The sequence below is a fragment of the Garra rufa genome, chromosome 2 (genome assembly GCF_049309525.1).
Source record: "Garra rufa chromosome 2, GarRuf1.0, whole genome shotgun sequence".
Taxonomy (NCBI): domain Eukaryota; kingdom Metazoa; phylum Chordata; class Actinopteri; order Cypriniformes; family Cyprinidae; genus Garra; species Garra rufa.
The window spans coordinates 14595054-14618481 of NC_133362.1; the positions used below are offsets into that span (position 1 = coordinate 14595054).

General features: G+C 35.2%; 1 protein-coding gene across 1 annotated transcript in view; it reads left to right on the forward strand.

Moving 5' to 3' along the window:
• Positions 1–23428, forward strand: part of eys (eyes shut homolog) — a 303309-nt gene that overhangs the window by 87828 nt on the left and 192053 nt on the right. Inside the window, exons 18-20 of the mRNA XM_073834888.1 lie at positions 658–779; positions 14591–14712; positions 18895–19154. Coding sequence (XP_073690989.1) covers positions 658–779; positions 14591–14712; positions 18895–19154 — 504 coding nt within the window. The remainder of the gene's footprint in view (positions 1–657; positions 780–14590; positions 14713–18894; positions 19155–23428) is intronic.

The following is a 23428-nucleotide window of genomic DNA, read 5'->3' on the forward strand; positions in this document are numbered from 1 at the left end:
TTGTTCATTAGTTCTTTGTTTGTCCAGTTAAAGTGCCTGCTGTTCTTTAGAAAAATCCTTCAGGTCCCACAGATTCTATAGTTTTTCAGCAGTTTTGTGTATTTGAACCCTTTACAACAATGACTGTATGATTTTGAGATCCATCTTTTCACACTGAGGACAACTGAGAGACTGTTACAGAAGGTTCAAATGCTCACTGATGCTCCAGAAGGAAAACAATGCATTAAGTTTCTTCTGTAGGGCAGTACTAAATAAATAAATGAAAAAAAAAAAAAAGCTATTTAAGCAAATAAGAAAAATGTACACATCCGCATTCTGTTCAAAAGTTTACACCCCTGGTATAAATTGTTGTAATATTTCAAAACATCCATTGGATTGTTTTTTGTGTTGATGTCTTTATTGCTTGCTATGATCCTTGCACCAACATCGGCTTTACAAGGTTTAATTTCATAACCAGCCATGAAAATGGTGCCCAAGATCAACGCTGTACCTACGATGTCCTTGAATGATCTGTTTGTAAAACCAAGTTCGTAAGCAGACGTCATTGTGATTTTCATTTTTTCTGTAAATGTTCCTTATGCGTTTCTAAAATAGGAAACTGTATTTTGTCTCTTCTAAAGTGAATTCTTCTCTCTCCCTGTATGTTTTCTGCTGCAGCTGTGGATGGTTTTTACTGCTTGTGTAACCCTGGTTACGCTGGAACAAGATGTGAGCAGGACATCAATGACTGTGTCAGCAACATGTGTGAAAACAACTCGACTTGTGTGGACCTCCATCTGGTAAGGACAATTAATCTTCAACTAACTATTAGTTTCCATATACAGCTCTTAATGAAAGAACAACAGCAGTTCTTAGAATAATACACATGGGATCTGCGTATAATAACCACTAATGCGCTGTAACATCTGTTGTTAAATGATTATTGTTCTCTGTGCAAGGCAATTAATAAAATATAAATCATTCCTTGGCCTACCTGAGATGACATAACCAGCACAAAACAGATAACATATAGGTCTATTGTAACAAATCCTGTTCTTATCCTCAAATGTTTTGCAGTTAATTCAGTTTGATTATTGTTAATACTTTTAATGTTTTGTATCATTTAAAATATTCCATATAATATAACCATTTACAGATACAGTTGCAATCAAAATTATCCAACCCCCTTGACCTGCAAAACATTTTGTGAAAACAGTTCGACAAAGGCATTGGAGAAAGTTTATTAACACACATTTGAGTAAATCTGAGAACATAAGTTGATGAATAATTAAAAGAAAAAAAAAATGTCTCTAAACGTTCATGTTCAAAATGATTCAACCCCCAAATAGTAAAATTTGGTACAGAGTGTTTTATTCTTTAAAACCACCAATAGTTACTGCTTGGAAGTGCTTAGAAGCTTCTGTCACCTCTCTACTGCAATATTGGTCCCTTCCTCACCTGAAAATGCTTTCAGATCACTGATAAACATTAGTTTTCACTTTGCCACTGCTTTCTTCAAATTCAACCAAATATTTTCAAAGAGAATTAAATTTGGAGACTGAACTCAAGAACATTCTATGACTGATCCTTGAACCAAGCATAAGTAGATTTGGCTGTATACCTTGGGATGATTGTCCTCCAGATAACTCCATTGATCATCAGCTTTAGTCTTTGCACCAAAGGCATCACAATTCTTGCCAAAATGGCCCGATCCTTCAAAGAATCCATGATATTCTTCATACGGTCGTGTTATCCACTTCCTGCTACAGTAAAGCAACCTCATAACAGGACTGGTCCACCTCAGTGCTTGACCATGGAGATGGTGTTCTTCTGCTTTTAAGCATTGCCTTTTTTTAACCAGACATACTGCTAATCCATGGGTCCAAAAAGTTCCAGTTTGGTCACATCACACCATAAAACATTGTTTCAGAACTCCTTAGGTATCTCAACATGAAGGCCACACTTGTCTAGTGTTCTTATACACCACATTAAAATATTTGTTCTTCTTTCGTCGGATCATCTTGCAAGTCTTTGACTGTACATTGCAGGTTTTTCTCAGTTGCTTTATGATATTGTGTGTTTTTTTTTTTTCATTCAACGCCCTCAAAGGTTTTCTTGTACTGCTGCCAGCAGTGTCTCTATGAACTTTTATTGTCTTGTAAATCTTCATGTAGCCTTAGACCTTCTAATATAATAATTGTTCTTCTCTATAGCTTTTATGAGAGCTCTGTTGAATTTACCACATTTACCACTCAACATCAGCACATGCATGGGCTAAATGTATGTGTAATTCTGTTTTTTTTTTTTTTAAAGTAGAGTTTCTAAAGGCTTAATTGTGTTAAGACAACTTCTTTTCCTACCATTAAAGTAAAAGAGACTTAAAACAGCAATGTTGAATAGGGGTTGAATAATTATGACATAGCTGTGTTATTTAAAAAATCCTACAATTGAAAAGCATTACATTATATATTGACATTATCACTTTTAATATGCCAGTAAACTGTTGTAGATGCAATTTTTATAAAGTCCTGGATGTTCAGAAAAGCTTGTATTTTTAAAGTACTGCAGTCTCTGGAGGGTTGAATAACTTAGATTGCTTGGGTAGTTCACACAAAAATGAAAATTCTGTCATTAATTACTCACCCTCATGCCGTTCTAAACCCATAAGACCTTCGTTCATCTTCAGAACACAAATTAAGGTATTTTTGATGAAATCTGAAAGCCTTCTGACTCTGCCTAGACAGCAACACAACTGACACATTCAAGTCCCAGAAAGGTAGTAAGGACATTGATAAAATATTCTATGTGACATCAGTGGTTCAATCGTAATGTTATGAAGCTACGAAAATGCTTTTTGTGCACAAAGAAAACAAAAATAATGCAGTGCATCTGGGTTCTACATCAGAACAGTGGCTCCTGCGTCAGCAGCACTACATGCATACGTTGCGATACTCTCGTGAACGCTCATTGACTGACAAGGAAGAGAACAAATTGTTGAATAAAGTCGTTATTTTTGTTTTCTTTGTGCACAAAAAATATTTTTGTAGCTTCATAAAAAATATCTTAATTTGTGTTTTGAAGATGAACAAAGGTCTTACAGGTTTGGAATGACATGAGGGTGAGTAATTAATGACAATTTTTTAATTATTGTTAAACAGTGGTATTCCTGGTGGAAAAACAACATTACCCATGATTTTTGCAAAAGACAAACAAAAACAAGCAGTTGCACCAAAAGAATGTTTTTGCAGTACTGTTTTTTATTTTCTAATAAACACAAAATCTGTTGTTTCTGTATACGAAACAGCTTTTATGACAATCAAATTAAAAACGACAGATGAATATAAAACTATCTGTTATTTTTAACTTGATTGTTATTTGCAAGACTTAATGGGATTGTTTCTCTCATTAAAGCTGTCAAAGGCACACTAGGTAAAATTTGTTTGATTTAAAATATTGAAAAAACAGTAGAACAGTGTTATATATTTTGCTGACTTGTGTACTTGCATTATCCCAAATGTTTCAAAGAATGTTTAAACCCAGAGGAACATGCAACAGAGTAGCTCACTCTAAAAAGGGCTGATTTTGACAATGTAAAAACAGTGTTTTTTACATTACCATTGAGGAATTTTAACCAAAGTATGTTATAGACTTCTCATTAAGACCCTAAAGAATCATATAAACTTGTGAAAAATGGGCATCCGATGACCCCTTTAATATATTATGCGTTTTATTAGACAGATGACGAATGCACACATAAGTTGCATTATAACAGAACTTTCAACAAACTCAAATGTATCTAGTATGATTAAACAGCACTGCTTTACCCCACATACACATGACTGGAAGGAGTGGAAGCGGTAGACTGTGGCGTAATAAAAGCTCCGCTGCTTTCGAGCTGTGTGTTGCGCTCGTCTCTCATTAGCAATCGCTTTAGCGTCCTCGTTTCACTTCCACGGCTTTCAGCCCCAACTTGCTTCATACTACAGTGATGATAAATCCTTTAATACATTAGCTCACCCATGAACATTATTTCTGCCAGAGTCTTGTCGGATTGCATCTGCTGTGGGGATGAAGAGTACAACTCACAGAGTCATCTAACTACGCCTTTGTTTCTTTGTTTGTTTTGAATATGTGCCCTCTAGCAGAAATAAAATATATACTGTGCCTTTAAGTTTGAAAAATTACAAACTGCAATTTAACCATATACAATAGCTGTTGATTCTAGTGCATTGCGTTGATTCATGACGAATATTACACTTATGAAACATACGCTTTCCTAACAATTTACTATTATTTTTCTGCCTTGAAGAAACTACAAGAGTATTTTTGTTTTGTTTTGTTTTTTAAATTAGTGTCCCTGGTCTTATTGTGTGCAGTTCATCAGTGCATGATATTATAAGGAAATACTTGTTTTCATAATCTTCCATCTCATCGCATGTAATTTTTCCTTTTAGCTGATGCAACCCAAGTTGTGGGGAAAGACAATTTTATGCAATAATGTCCATACAATCATACATTCCATATTTTCGCAATCTAATCAAATCGTTTTTTTCACTTGGTTAAAATGTCACATTACTGCAGATGAGTATGTTGTAAATGTCATTTCTAGTTGTCTTTTAAAAATTCTAATATATAACACTATGCCACATTATTAGTATACTACATCTATTACAGACACGGTCGTATCAGTCTGGACAATTAGTCTTTATTCATTGAGTTGCAGTTTTGTTCTGTAGATGAAGCTTGTGTTACTTCACAATCTCTGAGAACAAAGAGAGGGGCAATGAGAGCAATCAGCAGCTCAGAAGCCTGTGTGACATGCAGTTGTTTGGTTCTCATCCCAAATCGGCTTTTCCTTCCCTTCAGCAAACCCACTCTAATACAGCCAGAAAGAGAGATACCAGCCTCTGTGCTCCCATTTCACACTCTTCAGCCCCTCCCCAGCCCTTTCTCCTCTTATTTATCTCACAGACTTTCTCTTCTTTTCCTCTATTTTTATTCCAGTAGCTCTCAGAACAGAACAGAACAGGAGGGCAAAAATAGTTTATCATTTATTTATGATGAATAATGCAACCCTAGGCCCCGGTTTCTGAATGGAGAATGCAATTGGGCTATTCACGGCATCCCTCGAAACCTAGAGGTGGGCGGTTTGTAGGCTGCTGTCCTGTGGACAGAGATGCAGGCGGGGATATTAGCCCTCTTGCATGCTGGGTTAATTAATGATTTGAGTAGCTATTTTGCATCAGGGAATGAGATCATCTCGGAGATGCATAGAGAGTAACCTTGACAAAAGATGATGCCATTGACATTAAGAAAAATGCATTTGATGGATTTGCTTTTTTGTAATTCTTTTTTCTTCTTGCTATCGTTAAGTTCAAGCAAGACCATTCAAAGCTACGACACTCGAAAGTCGAGATTAATATTTGATCTCGCTTACAAATGTAAAGGAGCCGATTTAAAAGAAATATAGAGCAATTGTTATCTGACATGTTTACGGCTTGCAATAAAGTTTTAGAATAGCATCAATGTGTTAATAGCCTCTATATGCTCAATGGTAGGGTCACCGCATGAGCGCTTTAAAAGATTGTTCTACTGTCACAAGTATGAAATCACTGATTGGGAAATGGTTTAGCTAGCATGTAATTGAGCTCTTAAATTCTATGTTTCCACGTGCTGGTTATATAGCAAAGGACGTGAGACTGGAAAGAGAGACAGGAATGGAAAGTCACGTGGGAGTGCATTACTTCTATATAGTCAGTAAATTAGATTGACCTTTCTCTGTGTGTGAAAATGCGGATTCTGTCACGCTGGTTTGCCAACAGGAGTCTCCACCTGCCCAATACGTGGGTCTCTGGAAGGACAAACATGATGGGCAACAGAGCTAGGACGCGCTTATCTGATGCGAATCATCTTGCTTTGAATATTTGTGAACTTGTTAAATTGATTTGAATTTAGAGGCGTGTGGAGAGAAGTGGTGACGTGGGGACATTTTCAATGTAGTTTTGCAACTTTTCAACTGTTCTCTGTGGGTTTGCTATATGGTGGAGAAAATATTTCCTTTTTTCATTTCTTTCCTTTTTTTTCTTTTCTTTTTTATACAGTTGCACAATGAAGGGGTCACTATTTTTTCATATTTTCTTTTAGATGTATTGATATATTTTTATGTATTTTTTGTATTTTAAATAGACTCCCAAAGCTTTTGATATTTTTCATATTCTGTACAGTGATTCGTTGGCAGGAGTAACAGAAATTAACTTTTCCAAAAAGTTTACATTTATTTTTTTTTACCTTTTTATGGGTGTTTTACCTTGATAAGGCCATTTTTAAATGTACCTAATTAAATGTATGCATCATCTTTTTTTGTCAAATTCTTAAATTTAATCAATAAATTTAAATAATAAGACATTATAGGGCTGTTACTAATCAAATTAAGAAGTGGCATTTAGATATATTTACGCAGAGCGTTGAAAGAATTAGTTTACTTCCAGAATAAAAATGTCCTATTTTTCCTCATTTTCCTATAATTCACTCCTACTCATCCAAGATGTTCATGCCCTTCTTTCTTCAGTTGAAAATTGAGGAAAACATTCCAGGATTTTTCTTCATATAGTGTACTTCAATGGTGCCCAACAGGTTGAAGGTCCAAATTGCATCAATGTAGCTTTAAAAGCCTCTACACGAATAATGGTCCTATCTAGCAAAACGGTTAGTAATTTTCCTAAAAAAAAAAAATAATAATAAAAAATTCACGTATTGTTAGTTCTTCGCCTGTGCGAAGTACTTTGGTTAAAAAAGGTGGTGTAGGGTGAAAAACTCATCTCATTCTCTTCCAACTTCAAAATTGCCTGACATCGTTGTTTTGCCTTTTTTTGTAAAGGGCATTTGACTTTCTCTGCACATTCACTTTGTAAACACTGGGTTGGTACTTCCGCCTATGTCACTTGTGCGTGATTAAGTAATGCGTGAGGTTGAGCTAGTGCAAGATGAGTATCGTTTCACTAGATAAAAACCTCCTTCGGCTGGGATCGTGTAGAGCCCTTTGAAGCTGCGTTGAAACTGCAGTTTGGACCATCAACCCATTGGGCACCATTGAAGTCCACTATATGGAGAAAAATCCTGGAACGTTTCCCTCAAAAACATACATTTCAACTAAAGAAAGAAAGACATGAACATCTTGGATGACAGGGTTGAGTAAATTATCAGGATTTTTCTATTCTGGAAGTGAACTAATCCTTTAAAGCAGGACATAATTGCAGTTAATAATGTTTTAAACAATGCATTAAACAAATCCATAATTAATGTTTTGATGTGTTTTAAAAAAAACTGTCAATAGTGATATTTTAAATGATTTTTGGAAGAAAAAAAAGGGGGGGGGGGGATATATACTTCAAATATAAACCTAAAATCGCAAGTAGGTCGCTGCAAATCACTGCATGAGTCATTCAACTCATTTGTTCAAACAGCTGATTGAACAAAACACTGTTGTGTGTTGCTCAGAGATGCAAAACAGTTCTGCTGTGGCTTTGTTTGTTTGTTGTTTGAAACTCATTGATGAAATAGAGCAAAAACATAATGTCTAAAATGTAAGTCAATTAATATTAACTTCAGATTTGCAGTCGTTCTGATATTTGGAGAAAAAAATGATATTAACTATATCAGATGATATAAATATAAAAGACATATAAAAGTCATAATATGGCATATTTGCCCATTTTCTTGAACTAAATGAGTTTTACTAGACTAAATCATACAGTGAAAGCATGAACTCTAAATGCAGTAGTCTAACCTACATCATGTAGTAGTTAGAGGTGGGCGATTTGGCAAAAATATCATATCACGATTTTTTTTTTTTTCTTTTCAGAAATATCACGATTCACAATTTTTTCAGGATTCTTTGTCATGTTGGTTTTACTATTTTACAAGTTGCCTAAGCAGTACAGCCAAACTAATTTTCCTATTTTAAAACAAAAACCTTACAAGGTAACAACATACAGAACAAAAAGAATGGCAGATATTTAAGCCAAGGTGGCCAAAATCTTTGTCATTATTTTATCTTTGTTATTGAAAAATAAGAACAAAGATGGACTACATGTTACAAATAATACACATAATATACAAATAAAACAGGGCTTTCATTTGTAGGTACAGTAGCATTCAAGAAATTGAATTAACAAATATAAAACTAAAACACTATTTACACAAAATACATAAATTATACATTGACTCTTATTAAAGCAACTGTATTAAAGTGATTTTCCTTTGTATTTTGTTTTATTAGCCTACCATCACCCTAAAATGACAATTCTGTCATTTACTCAAATTTTTTTAACATAAAACTTATTTTGAATAATGTGGGTAACCAGTTGCTGGTCCCCAGTTACCTCCATAGCATTTTATTTATTTTTCCCCACTATCAAAGTGAGTGGGAACCAGCTACTGTTATCCACATTCTTCAAAATATCTTCTTTTGTGTTTAGCAAAAGAAAAAGACAAATATAGAGATTTGAGACAGCATGTGAGTGACTAAATTTTTGTGTGAACTGGTTTTTGTAATGTACTCGGTAACATCAAATCGCTTGTCATTTAAACACCAATTAAGACCTACATATCGCACGCGCAATGAGTAGCATGATGCAAATATTCACTTTGCTTTTGGTGTGCACACACCATAAGACCCCATGTAAAGATTTTGCATTTGATGATACGGTACTGTGCTGCATTAATTAAGGAGCGACAGGTTTGCTGCTGTGTTAAATAGGTTTTAATCTGCTCTATCCTTCATTAAAAGTCACTTTGCAAAGTCATCATGTAATGAACTACTTCCTCGAAGATCAATGGCAATTTGATTCCTCCTGATACTGTACTGTATATGACCTCTTTAACAGATTTACATAGAGTATGGGATTATATGGCATTTATTCATTTGGTAGACACTTTAATCCAAATCATCTTACATTTCATCAGTACACCTGTTCCCTGGGAATCAAACCCACGATCATGACATCAGCAGAGCTATAGGAACAAGACCTCGAGTCATTACATCATTTCTCTTTTCACTTCACATCTCAGCAGTGTTAAACAACCTCAACACAACACTCTGTTTTATATCCCCATAGCACCTTTTTTTCTGAACTCGTCTTTGTTGAAGGGGCTGTTGCAACATTCCCCTTGAGCATAATGGTGTTGTGAAGTGTGCGTAATGGCCCGATGTCCTCTGTGTTCTCTTAAGACATAACAAATCACTCCATTTGTTCACCACAATCCAAGTCTCCCCTGCTCATCTATTTGCTATATTCACTCCATCTCTTTTAAATTGTCAATATCTTTGATATAGCATCTTCCTTAACCCTAGAAAATTGGCAATCCAATCTTCGCCTAAACATTATAGACGTTTCTTCTCAATTAAGATGTATTCACTTGTATGAAATGCACATCTTTTTTTATATTTTGGTAGCTGTTGTTTAGTAATAGTGCAAAAGAGTTGTTGTTTTTTTGCTTACTAATTATTTATTGTGAGTATCAGTTTGTACTAGAGTTTATCATTTACTAAATAATATAGCAATGTCTGCAATAGCAGACACTGCAATAAAATGTGAACAAATTAAGGACTTTTCAATAATACATAAGGCTGTTGTTGTTGTTGTTACGTATAGCTGTTTCATAATCTAATGAGTTATAAATGTGCTGCCTTGCTCATTTCCAGCAATGGTTTTGGAGTTCAGTTCTGTTTGCTGAAAAATTAACATGACTCTACCTTTTGACTTTCAGTTCAGTAATAGTTAAAAAATAGCTTTTATATTATACACGTTATTTTAAAGTTAATTATGTGATTACTTCAGCAATCATATTACTTTAGTATTATTAATTGTTATTTTGAAGTATTTATAATCAAATGGTTCTCGGAATTCCAATTAACTTTTTTTTTTTTTTTTTTTTTTTTTTTTGCAGTTACTCATGTTTAGTGATTCATTTTGACAGCCCATTTGACTGATACATACTCATTTATGCACATTATTAAGTATTTAATTAATAATATTGCATTTATTGTGCCATAATTTTAAGCATGCCTTAAGCATACAGTATTATTATAAAATATTCATCATATTTTATGAAAAGCACTTGCATAATTTCAAATCAATATTTAATAAAGAGAAAAAAGGGAATAAATTATAGAAATTAATACTTTTATTTAGCAAGGATGCTTTAAATTGATCAAAAGTGATGATAGATACATTTATGATGTTGCAAACGATTTCTATTTCAGATATATGCTGTTCTTCTGAACTTTCTATTCATCAAAGAAACCTGAAAAAATTATAATCCGATGTTTTTAACATAATAATAATAATACATGTTTTTGAGCAGCAAATTAGAATTTCTGAAGGATCATGTGATGCTAAAAATGATGATGATGATGCAGCTTTGAAATCACAGGAATAAGTTACATTTTACATTTAAATAAAAATTAATACATTTGAAAAATTAATAAAATTGTACTGTTTTTGCTATACTTCAGATCAAATAAATGCAGGCTTGGTGAGCAAAAGAGACTTTTTAAAAACAATAAAAATCTTACTATTCAAAAACTTTTGACTGGTAGTGTATAACATACATAATTTTTTCATTGCAGTCCTTCCAAGCAGCAATTTCTTCACTTTTAGGCAGAAATTCATCTTGCATATAATAGATGTTTCTAACTCATTCGATAACAATTATCTCATTCCAAAAAGAAGTTTTCTTGTGCAACTTTATGCGGAGACAGGAGCAAGCTTTCGAAATCCCTCTCACAGATTGCGATTTATTTTCTGGCAGTGTTTGTAGTTATTTATTTACTTCTGTTAAAATAAAAAAAAAACACCCGCACAACCTCGCGTTTCTCGGGAGAGCTACGATCCCAACTGATGATTTAGCAGCCTAAATAAGATTATACTGTCCTTAGCCAGGGGTGAAAAACAGAAGTCTTCTGGAGGCATCTGATCTATCACACCATGTCTGCATAGCTTCTTCTGTCTTATGAATAAGGCCTGCGGTGCTCAAATTACATTAGGCAGAGCTTAACACTGTGTCTGCGTCTGGATGAAGCACAGATTAGCATGCACTCCAGGATCAACCCTTAGGGCAGCCATGATGAAGAACTCTAACCATGCCTTGACTGTGCAAACCTGCACTCATTTCCATTGCATAGGATGAGATTGAAACCTTTGTCATGCAAAATAACAGACAACAACCCACCCACAGTGATTAGTTTTCATAATGAAAACTTTAATGACAAAATAGAGGGGAGAGTTGTAGTAGTAAACTCACCAAGACGTAAAGGACAGCACCAAAAAAGAACAAATTGCATTTATATTGCAGCTTCTGTTCGAGCACTAAATAGAAAGCCATGCATTCATTCATTTCAAGTGCTGTTTGTATCAGAGCATGGGGTGTAATTCTGAATATTTCTCTTTGAAATCTGTGCTTCATGCACATTTCTTTAGTAATTTATGCCAAAATTAATAGTTTGCAATGCATGCCTTTAAAGACATGCCTGAAGATCTGATGCGCAGTGGTAGGTGGTTGAGAGAGTGCATTTGCATAGCAATGGTTGCTCTTCCGTAAAGATAACAAGCTTGAAAACCATGCTAAATACATTTGGAGTTAATAGTAGGTGGGTTGAGAGATGAAGCTGCCCACAGATTGCCCTTAGTGCAAATTATAATATAAACCTTAACAACACGTCTTATGTTTGTGTGCGCTTTTTTTCCAGACTTAGAGAAAGGAATAGGAAGGTACATATTGATTTGCTTTGTTTGTTTGCTTGTTTCATGCTTCATGAAATGGCTGGAAGTTTCATCTGTTGTTATATTCTAATATATAGTCAAATATTTTTGAACATTTTTGAAAACAGTTGTGCTGCTTAATAATTTTGTGGAAATATGATACATTTTACCTTTTTTTGCATAGAAAGTTCAAAATAACATCTTTTTTTGCAATATAAATATTTTGTAGCATTATAATTATAACTTTTGATCCATATAAAAGTATTTTTCAAAACAAGTATTTTATTTTACTATGAGAGCATGGCTCTCAACTTTTGAAAAGTGTGTACAGTGTATATTTACTAGAGCTGAGTTTTGACACAGATTTCATGATTTGCAGTGTTGGGGAAAGTTATTTTTAAAAGTAATGCATTACAATATTGAGTTACTCCTTAAAAAGGTAACTAATTACGTTTTTATGGAAAGTAATGCGTTACTTTACTTTTCTGTTACTTTTTAAATCTGCGCAGGGCTTACTTGTTTGTTTTTAATATAAAAAGTTATATTTTTGGCAAATTTAAAAGCCTTTTTATACCAAAAGCCTCAGGCTTAGAGAAAAGCAAATTCATGTCTGTACAGTAGACCGCAGAAGAAAAAATGTAAACTCTTCAGCAATAAAAAAAACGAAAACAAATGTTAGATTATCTTGAGTAATTTTTGCTTATTAGTATGGATGAATTGGATCATTGAAGGTCTGCTGCAAAGACATTGGTTAATAAAATGGGTTTGTATTATTTAACATTTAATTATTGCAGGTTTGCTTTGAATTTCACTGTTTTTATTCATTTTGAGGAATACTCTATCTGTTTTTTTTAGTGAGTGAGATGTATTAATGCATGTTCACATTTATTCTAGAACTAAAGTAACATCTTTCAATTTCTCCCAACATGGGGACAGGAGAGCTTTTAATCATTAAATGGGGGAAAAAGTACCTCAGATATTTTCTTGTCAATTAAAAAGTAATGTGTTAATTTAGTTACTTGAAAAAAGTAATATTATTACGTAACTTGCGCTACTTGTAATGCAATACCCCCAACACTGATGATTTGGTTTGGTTTGATTCTGGTTTTTGATAACTGAATATGCTTTTTCTGAGGTAAATGTGACATTACGTGACATATTGTTTACAAGCTGTCATATTGACGTCTTTTCATGTTTAAAACACTGAGCGATTACATGAAAGGGTGCCGAATTGTAGTAGGTTGTACTATGATGCTTTAGAAGGAAAAACAATGCATTAAAAGCCAGGGGTGAAAACTTTTTGAAGATCAGGTTGAACTTATTTTGTCTTCTGGGAAACATGGAAGTATCTTCTGTAGCTTCTGAAGGGCAGTACTAAATGAGAAAAATATGATATTTAGCCAAAATAAGAAAAATGTACACATCTTCATTCTGTTCAAAAGTTTACACCCCTGGATCTTAAAAGAACACTCCACTTTTTTGGGAAATAGGCTCATTCTCCAACTCCCCCCGAGTTAATAAGCTGATTTTTACCGTTTTGAAATCCATTCAGCCGTTCTCCTGTTCTGGCGATATCACTTTTAGCATAGCTTAGCATAGATCATTGAATCCTATTAGACCAATAGCATCACGTTCAAAAATGACCAACGAGTTTCGATATTTGTCCTATTTAAAACTTGACTCTTCTGTAGTCAGGGGTGTAGCAGCCAATTTAAAAGTGGGGGGGGGGGGCAGTATGGTAATGTTCATACAGTATAGTAAATTCTAAATAGAAGAACAATGAGCATTTTACAGCACCAAAGTGGCAATTTGAGGACACCCAAGAGATTTGCGCTGTGATTGGCTAAATGTTAGTTCACTCAAATCTAAGTAACAAATCAGAGAACAATGGCGGAAATATTGGTGCTAGGTCAAAAAAAGTGCGGGGGACATGTCCCCCCCGGTTGCTACGCCCCTGTCTGTAGTTATATCGTGTACTAAGACCGGTGGAAATGCAAAGCTTCAATTTTCTAGGCTGATAAGATTAGGAACTACACTCCCATTCCGGCGTAATAGTCAAGGAAGTTTGCTGCCGTAATAAGGCCGAAGCAGGAGCAGTAATACCACGCAGCACATGTGCAAATGCTAAACTAGCTGGGAACTCATTTCTGATAATACTCCGCCTGCTTCGGCCATATTACGGCAGCAAACTTCCTTGACTATTACTCCGGAATGGAAGTGTAGTTCCTAATCTTATCAGCCTAGAAACTCGCAGCTTTGCATTTCCACCGGTTTTAGTACACGATATAACTACAGAAGAGTCAAGTTTTAAATACAACAAATATGGAAACTCGTTGGTCATTTTTGAACGCGATGCTATTGGTCTAATAGGATTCAATGATCTATGCTAAGCTATGCTAAAAGTGATATCGCCAGAACAGGAGAACGGCTGAATGGATTTCAAAATGGTAAAACTCAGCTAAAAAAAAAAAAAAAAAAACACACAGCTGTGGATTATTGAGGTAACAACACAGTATTAAGAATTAAGTGTATGTAAACTTTGGAACAGAGTCATTTTTTTTTTAATTCAACTATTATGTTCTCTTGTGGACTATATGTAAACATCTTTTATGTGAAATATATTATTCATTTTTGTATGAATTATTGCTTTAACACAGCAGTGCTTTGCTTATACTGTCATCCTTTACTCTGTTAATTTGCTGTGAATGTTTTAATGAAGACATTTTCAGGTGCGTGGAGTGATTGGTGGCAGAACATTCTGTATTTATCTAGGTCAAGGCAAGGGTTAGATGAAAGTGTTACGCCGCTCTCTATTATCTTTTCATTCGCTGTCTTCATTTGCATTACAGAGTTACGACTGCCTCTGTCTGCCCGGCTGGGAGGGGGAGTTCTGTCAATGGGAGACCGACGAATGCTCATCAAACCCCTGCAAAAACAACGCCACCTGTACAGACCTCCTCAACGCTTACAGGTGGGCTGCAAAAACACAGCTTGATGGAGCAAAGTAAATCTGGATGAATAGACAGGCATTGTTGACCAGATTTTCCAACAACCTACCTGTTGATTAATGATAATCTGTTATACTGACATGTTTCTGTGGTTGAAACACTGATTGAGCGATTACGTGAGAGAATGTGGGTTTTGGTAAGTTGTACTCTGATGCTTCAGAAGGAAACATGATGCATTAAGAGCTGGGGGGTGAAAACTTTTTGAATTTGAAGATCAGGGTAAATTTAACTTATTTTGTCTTCTGGGAAAGATCTTCTGTAGCTTCTGAATGGCGGTACTAAATAAGAAAAATATGGTATTTAGGCAAAATAAGAAAAAAAAATACACATTTTCATTCTGTTCAAAAGTTTACACCCCTGGCTCTCAGTTATCCTGTTTCCTTCTGAAGCATCAGTGAGCGTTTACACCTGTAATAATTGCATATGAGTCTCTCAGTTGTCCTCAGTGTGAAAAGATGGGTCTCAAAATCATAGTCATTGATGAAAAGGGTTAAAATAAACATAAATGCTGAAAAACCAAATAATTTGTGGGACCTAAAATAGTTTTTGATGAGGTTGTCCAGTTTACGTAGATTTTTTTTTTTATTTATTTAATCACTAAAATGCATTTTTTCATTTCATTTCCTGGTGATGTTGACTTCTTTCTGACCCTGCATAGACAGCAATGCAACTGAAACATTCCCTGGCCTTGAAAGGTAGTAAGGATGTTGTTAAAATAGTCCATGTGACACCAGTGGTTCAACCATAATTGTATGAAGTGATGAGAGTACTTTTTGTAAAAATGTCAATTCTACGTTCTGATTCATGAAGGTCCTAACAAGATCAGGTTAACTTCCTGACTAGTTGGTTTTAAAAAAGCTGTACATTTATTTTTCACCTGAACCCTTTAGACATGGAATATTTACTTGAAAAAGATATTTTAGTAATTTAATGACACCTAAAGTGTCTATTAACTAATTATAAAAACATTACAGTTGTAATTTACAACTAATGAATATTTGATGATCATGTAATGAAATGAGCTGCATCAAACTGTATAGCTGTTTAATTAAATTGCAGCCTTTGATTTGATTATTGCACTTAGCTATATTGCGATTATCTTCCAGTCACATTTATTTATTGAAATTTTACATTCAGTTTAATTCATTATTACCATTTCATCAACTCACAAACCCCCTGCAGTTCCCTCACGAACCTGTTCATAGACGCCCATTTGGCAAACCCTGGCCTGTGTGAAAAAGCAGCATTAAGTTTAGCCACCTATTCTCTCGTCATGCAGAGACAGACTGCACTTTCACAAATGTGTGAGATAATGAATTGCAGATGGCAGGTAAAACAAATGAATCAATCAATGTGGCACAGCAGGAGGAGGTTTCTCTCGATCGCTGACTCTCTTGAGGAAAAAGCTCCTGCTTCTGTTTCACCTAATGTGCCCTCTTGCTAAGGGCAGTGGAGGGAGGAAGAGAAAGAAAGAAGGAAGAAAATAGACTGAAAGGAAAGAGGAAGAGAATAGAGGATGGGTTTAAGACAGGGATTGGCAGTTTGGCTGTAAGATCACTGCCACCAAGTGGAATGCAGATACCTCCGGCACTCTCTGGGATTCACTCTGGTAAATATAATCCCAGCTCACCGCTCTAACCTCCCAGTGTCCTACTTCCAGCTGTCTGGGATTTAATGCTTCTTAGACCAATAGTGCAATTAACCTATAAATCCCCTCAGCTGTCCAGAAATCTCCCAATAGTGATTCAGTTTTGACTATGAATGGCAAAATAAAATAAAACTGTGTTTTGTTTGGAGTTTGCATAGCTTTTTGGACATCTGTGGCTTAGAGCCAATGTCTGTAAGCACTGCTGGTGTTGTTTTTCGAAGTTTACAAAACATTATCAGATATTCAGAATTAATTTTATTGTCTACTTTATAGATATGCCCTGGCCTAACCTCCTGTTTCAACAGGAAATGCATCAGATAGACTAAAAACAGTGCTGTTAAATTGGCTTTGAAAATTGGAGCAGGATGAGCTTGATATATTTGAGCTGTTTTCATATATTTTGTGTAAATAATGCACTGTATCTCATGGGCTGCCGTGTTTTGATTATGGGAAATGGTGGAAAGATTTTAGAAATGTGATATGATTTTCATTTGCATTTCTACCGTATAATTATGACTCATTGCTCGTTTTATTTTAATAACACCTGTAGGAATATCATGGCTGGCTTCTTTAAAATAGCTATTGTGTGGGTTTTTTATTTTTTCTCTGAAATTAAGTAGAAGGTTTAATTTATAAGAGTTTAGTTCATGGCACGCATTGTAATCCTGGTCTGAAATGAACAAAAAGGGATTTTCAGAGACGTATGACATTCATTAGTGAAAAGCACCACAGGGCTAAGCCAAATCGGAGTCTGCCCCTCAGGGAATTTGCTTTTATGCTACAAGGTCACTGTGTGCCAGGAGTGTCAGTCGGTCTGTACATGAATGAATATTTTAGTAGTACAATATCATTTTCCTCAGTAATTTCACACAATGGAATTCCAAAGGATTTCAAGACGAGTTATGCCTTGAAGGGAGAGTCCACCCGAAAATGGAAATTGTCATCATTTACTCTCTCTCATGTTGTTCTGAAACTAGGTGACTCTGTCTTCCATGAAACACAAAAGTTTATTTTTCAAGAATATCATTGCTGAACTTACATATTTAAAATATATATATATAAAAAAAAAAGTTTAGTAATGATCAAATGGTAAGTGAGGCTGTGAACTTCCAAAATGTCTAAGAAACTACTTGAATGCGAAAGTCGAGTCCTTTTTTCTGTTTCAAATAAATGCCGTTTCTTCTGCTTATCAAGCATGCATTTATTTGATTGTTAAATTACGGTAATATATGAAATGGTTATGACAGCAAACTGAACACCAATGAATAGTAACATTTAACATGCATTTTTTTCTTGTTTGAAAAACAGTAAGCAAGATATATACTACCAGTCAAAAGTTTTTGAACAGTAAGATTTTTTTAACGTTTTTTAAAGAAGTCTCTTCTGCTCACAAAGCCTGCTTTTATTTGATTCAAAGTACAGCAAAACAGTAAAATTTTGAAATATTTTTACCATTTAAAATAACTGCTTTCTATTTGAATATATTAAAAAATGTAATTTATTCCTGTTATTTCAATGCTGAATGTTTAGCGTTGTTACTCCAGTGACAAGATCCTTCAGAAATCATTCTAATATTCTGATTTGCTGCTCAAAAACCGAGTAGAATTTTTTCAGATTTCTTTGATGAACAGCATTTTTCTGAACTAGAAATCTTTTGTAACATTATGAATGTCTTTATCATCAATCAATTTAAAGCATCCTTGCTAAATAAAAGTATTAAATCTCTTCCCAAAGAATAAAAAAATTATACTGACTCAAAGATTTTAAATGGTACAGTGTATGTTACAAAGCTTTTTTTTTATTTCAGATAAATTTAGATCTTTCTATTCATCAAAGAATCCTGAAACAAAAAAACTCAACAGTTTTAAATATTAATAATAATAATTATAATAAATGTTTCTTGAACAAATAATCAGCCTATTAGAATGATTCCTGAAGAATCATGTGACACTGAAAACTGGAGTAATAATGCCTGAAAATTTAGCTTTGATCGCATGAATAAATTACATTTGAAAAGAAAGCAGTTATTTTAAATAGTACAAATATTTCACAATATTACTGCTTTTGCTGTATTTTGGATCAAATAAATGCAGGCTTGGTGAGCAGAAGACAATCTTAAAAAAAAACATTAAAAATCTTTACTCAGTATACATTTTAAAATATATTAAAATAGAAAACTTTATTTAAAATTACATTTATTTCATACTATTATTGTTTTTACTATAATTTTGAGCAGAAATATGCAGCCTTGGTGAACAAAGGAGACTTCTTTCAAAAACATTTAAAAAAATATTTCCTTTTGAACGGTGTAGTAAGTCTTTTATGATTCTCTTTTATGGTGCATTTTCGTCATTTTAGAGCTTACCACACTTTGGTCAACATTTATGTTTGTTATACAGACCAGAGAATCCAGAAAATAAAAAAATCATGCAAGCTTGAAATTACATGAGCAAACGATGAGCTCTCTTATCAGAAAATACCTCTTTTTGTCTCATAGGTGTACGTGTCCTCATGGCTGGACAGGCCTGGATTGTGTAGAGGATGTGAAGGAATGTTCTTCCTCCCCCTGCCTGAACGGTGCACATTGCATGGAGTCTGACATCCCAGGGGAGTTCTCCTGCACCTGCCCGCCCTTCTTTACCGGCCTCCGCTGTGAACAGGCCTACGACCCCTGCGACCTGCAGCATAACCCATGCCTGCACAACTCTACCTGCCGTGCCAAGTCAGATGGAACCTCCCTCTGTGTTTGCCCAGTCGGTGAGATATAGCAACCCAACTGCATCCTACCTACTGACCCACCCACCTGCTGGGTGAGATCTGTCACTCATAGGGTTTTATGTTTACACTTCTGTAGCTTGTTTTAATTCACTTGCCTTCCATTGAGTTGGTTATTCGGGTAAAATCATGAATTTCCTACTGATTACATCTTGCTAGATGCTCAACAAATAGGATCTCATTGAGAACCATGCAAATATTTTAAATTGTGATTTAAACTAGTGGAAAAATCATGTTTATAGGTAGATACTTTTTTTAAAGTGTTCATTTGTGTTTTGTTTGAAGCTATTGCAATAGCAAAAAATGAAAATTCTGTCTTTAATTACTCACCTTCATGTCATTCCAAACCCGTAGATACTTCGTTCATCTTTTGAACACAAATTAGGATATTTTAAATGAAATTCGAGAGCTTTCTGACCCTTCATAGACACGTTCAAGGTCCAGAAAGGTAGTAAGGATTGTTAAAATAGTCCATGTGACATCAGTGGCTTAACCGTGATGTTATGAAGCTACAAGAATACTTTTTGTGCGCAAAGAAAACCAAAATATTTAATTTCTTCTATTCCGTGTCCGTATTCACGAAAGTACCACAACGCATATTTAACAGATCCTTCTGAATGGCCATCAAAGCAGAAAGATGTTGTTGCTGCCAGATGGTGTACTTACGGCATCTCTCTGCAGGATCTAATGGGGCCATGCCCCAACAAAACCTTGACTTCTTGGCCTCATTCAAGACATTTTGTACACTAATAAGCGTGGTCATTTAGTTATTTTATTATTTCAAAAGACTGGTACCGTACATAGATAAAACATTCGCACAGCAATTTATATAAAATGATTTCTTCAAGCTCTTATCTGTTTTCCATGAGTAAGTCATGGAAATTTATTGAAGGTCATAGGAAAAACCCTGCAATAAAAATCACATCACTGCTTTGGGTGGTATAATGATCAGCATAGTTACCTTCCAGGCAGTCGACCTGGGTCTGATTTCTTGGCCAGCACATTGATTTTTAGGTCTGCTTTTAGGTTAAACTTTGTGTACGTTTACAGTGAATATGAAGAACTTGACTGGAAAATGTACAAACTGTTCAAAAGTTTCACGTTAAAAAGTTTTTTTTTTTTTAATGGTTTTGAAACATCTTACTCAGAATACATTTATTTGATCAAAAATACAGTAAACTGTAATATTGTGAAATATTGGGGATGTAACGATTTCAAAGTAGATAGTCCACAATATAATATTTATGATATTTATTAAAAAAGACAAATGAGGGAAAAATGAAAATTTTGTACAGTTTTAAGGTTAAATTATTCTATCTAATGCACTTTGAGAGTTCAAAATTAAGAGCTCCAACTCATGTTCTTAACTAAAATTGAGGGAATTGACTTGTACCTGAACTTTAAAAGGGAACTCAACCCTCTTTTTAGTTGCGATATAATGTATCAGTCTAAATTACATTTACACTGGTGTTTTAGAAGCCAAAGAAATTAGAATATAAAAATAATAGTATTACTATTCCTATTACTGTTATTCCTATTACAGCAATAGCCACATATTGTAAAACAATTGCACTGAAATTCACTGTAAATGAAAATGAATATTTCATAGGTGTATTATTTTTGCTTTACACTACAGCAGGGAAATTACAATACCTCATTCCTAATTTCTACACTTGAAAGAGATATTTTGAATTTGCACTGCAGTAATGTTACCCATTTAAACCACTAGTTGTCAGCAATTCATACTGTACTTTTTAAGCTTTTATTTTGACGGAAACAGCAGTAGAGCTTTTATTTTGAAGGAACTACAAATCTAGTGAAATGCTGTAATTATCTGCTGGCAAAATAAGGCATAACTGGTGGCTGTTGCATTCCCAAACATGCGCTGTTATGAGGGAAACATCAGATCATGAGCTGATTGCCTGAACAACGCATGAGCTTAACTTCTAAACATGCAGCGAAAACTGTCTTGATGAAGGTATTAAGCATATATTGTGCTTTCGGTTTTAGTTCGTTTGACTATACTGATACTGTGCCAAAGCATTATGGCCCAAAACACAACTTTAAAGACCTTTTATGTTAGAATATTTTAAAAATCTACACTTTTTGCCCTGAAGATCTATATAGCTTCATATCATCATGTGATCATGATAAGATCGCAATACCACAATATTGATAATATCGTTACATCCCTATGAAATATTACAAATGTTTTATATATTTAAAAAAATAATAAAAAAAATTCAAATAAATAAATAATAAAAAAGTTATTCCTGTAATAGCAACACTGAATTTTCAACATTATTACTTCAGTCTCCAGTGTCACATGATCCTTTAAGCCCGGGATACACCAACCCGACGCCACCCAACTAGCGCCGACGAAAGCCGACCGTATTGTCGCCTCTAGTCGGCTGCGTCTGTGGGCGTCTGGGCAATTAAACTGAGCTCGAACACACCGAACTGACACTCGACTACAAACTAGAAGGTGCTTTCTGCGCATGCATGAGATATACCGTTGCGTACCTGCAGATGGCAGTAGTCTGTATTTTCATTCCAAGAAGAGAACCCCGAAGTAGTGTTGCTTGTGCAAACAAATCAGCGGCTGTATCCGAAATCGCCCCCTATACCCTCAAATAGTGCACTATTTGAGGGGACAGCCATTTTAAGTGGTGTTCGAAACCATAGTGGACGTTCTCGAGTGCACTCATTCAATCCCACAATGCACCGCAAAAACGAGTGTACAACCGATGTACGCTCAACAGCTAGGCTGTATCCGAAATCGCTCCCTATACCCTCATTCACTCTTCCCTACATTAGTCTACTCATTCAGTCCACTTGAAGGAGTGAGTGGAAACGAGTGAGTGAATTCGGACACTGAGTGCAACGGAAGGACTGACGCTTTTGCATAGTATTGCTTACTGTTTAACTATCATTTAAAACGGACAGTTCGAGAAGTAAGATTAAATGATTTATCTTGAACTATGTAAAGGAGTTTACATATAAACCCTGGTTAAACAATTTAATAATCAATTTACAACGAATTTGTACCCGTGTTGTATGCTGTATTACGCAGTGGACCGGCGAATGGATGGATGATTCAGCTGTGGGCGCCATCGTCTGGCGAGACGCGGGAATTCAGTCGGCACGCGACTCTCACAGTGCATTATGGGTTATCTCTAGCTGTTGAGCGTACATCGGTTGTACACTCGTTTTTGCGGTGCATTGTGGGATTGAATGAGTGCACTCGGGAACGTTCACTATGGTTTCGAACACCACTTAAAATGGCTGTCCCCTCAAATAGTGCACTATTTGAGGGTATAGGGGGCGATTTCGGATACAGCCCTAGAGATAACCCATAATGCACTGTGAGAGTCGCGCGCCGACTGAATTCCCGCGTCTCTCCAGACGATGGCGCCCGCAGCTGAATCATCCATCTGTTCGTTTTACAACGCGCTCGTCCACTGCGTAATACAGCGTACAACACAAGTACAAATTTGTTGTAAATTGATTATTAAATTGTTTAACCAAGGTTTATACATAAACTCCTTGACATAGTTCAAGATAAATCCTTTAATCTTACTACTCGAACTGTCCGTTTTAAATGATTGTTAAACAGTAAGCAATACTATGCAAAAGCGGCAGTCCTTCCGGTGCACTTAGTGTCCGAATTCACTCACTCGTTTTCATTCACTCCTTCAAGTGAACTGTACGAGTGGACTAATGTAGGGAATAGTGAATAGGGTATAGGGGGCCATTTCGGATACAGCCAGCGTTTCCGAAGCATTTACTTCGTCGCTCACCACAGAGATATTCGGTTTTGTGAAGATGTCTGACAATCTGCAAATGGCCCTGGTGCTGTCAGCTCTTGGTTTAGCGTTTATTTACATAATAAAAAGGACTTAAAAGTACACCAGACAATTTTTTTTTCTAAAAGTCAAAGTTATTTTCATTTGAAAATGAAAACATGTCAAAGCTCTCACAATACATGTTAGGGTGAACAGTAATCGCCGTTATTCTTGCAAAAAAACTATTCATTGCATAAGAATGAAAGTACACTGCTGCGTAAAATGGCCACTTATCCCTAAAGACCCAATATTCACACATTTAAAAATTCAGACATTACCGTCTGCCAAGCTTATTGTGTCCTGTACTTGCATGCTTAGCACTAACATTATCACCTGGTCCTCATGTCTCCCAGAAGAACAAGTCTAGTAAAAAGAAATTGACCCAACAAGGAGTTTCAACAGGGCATCTTT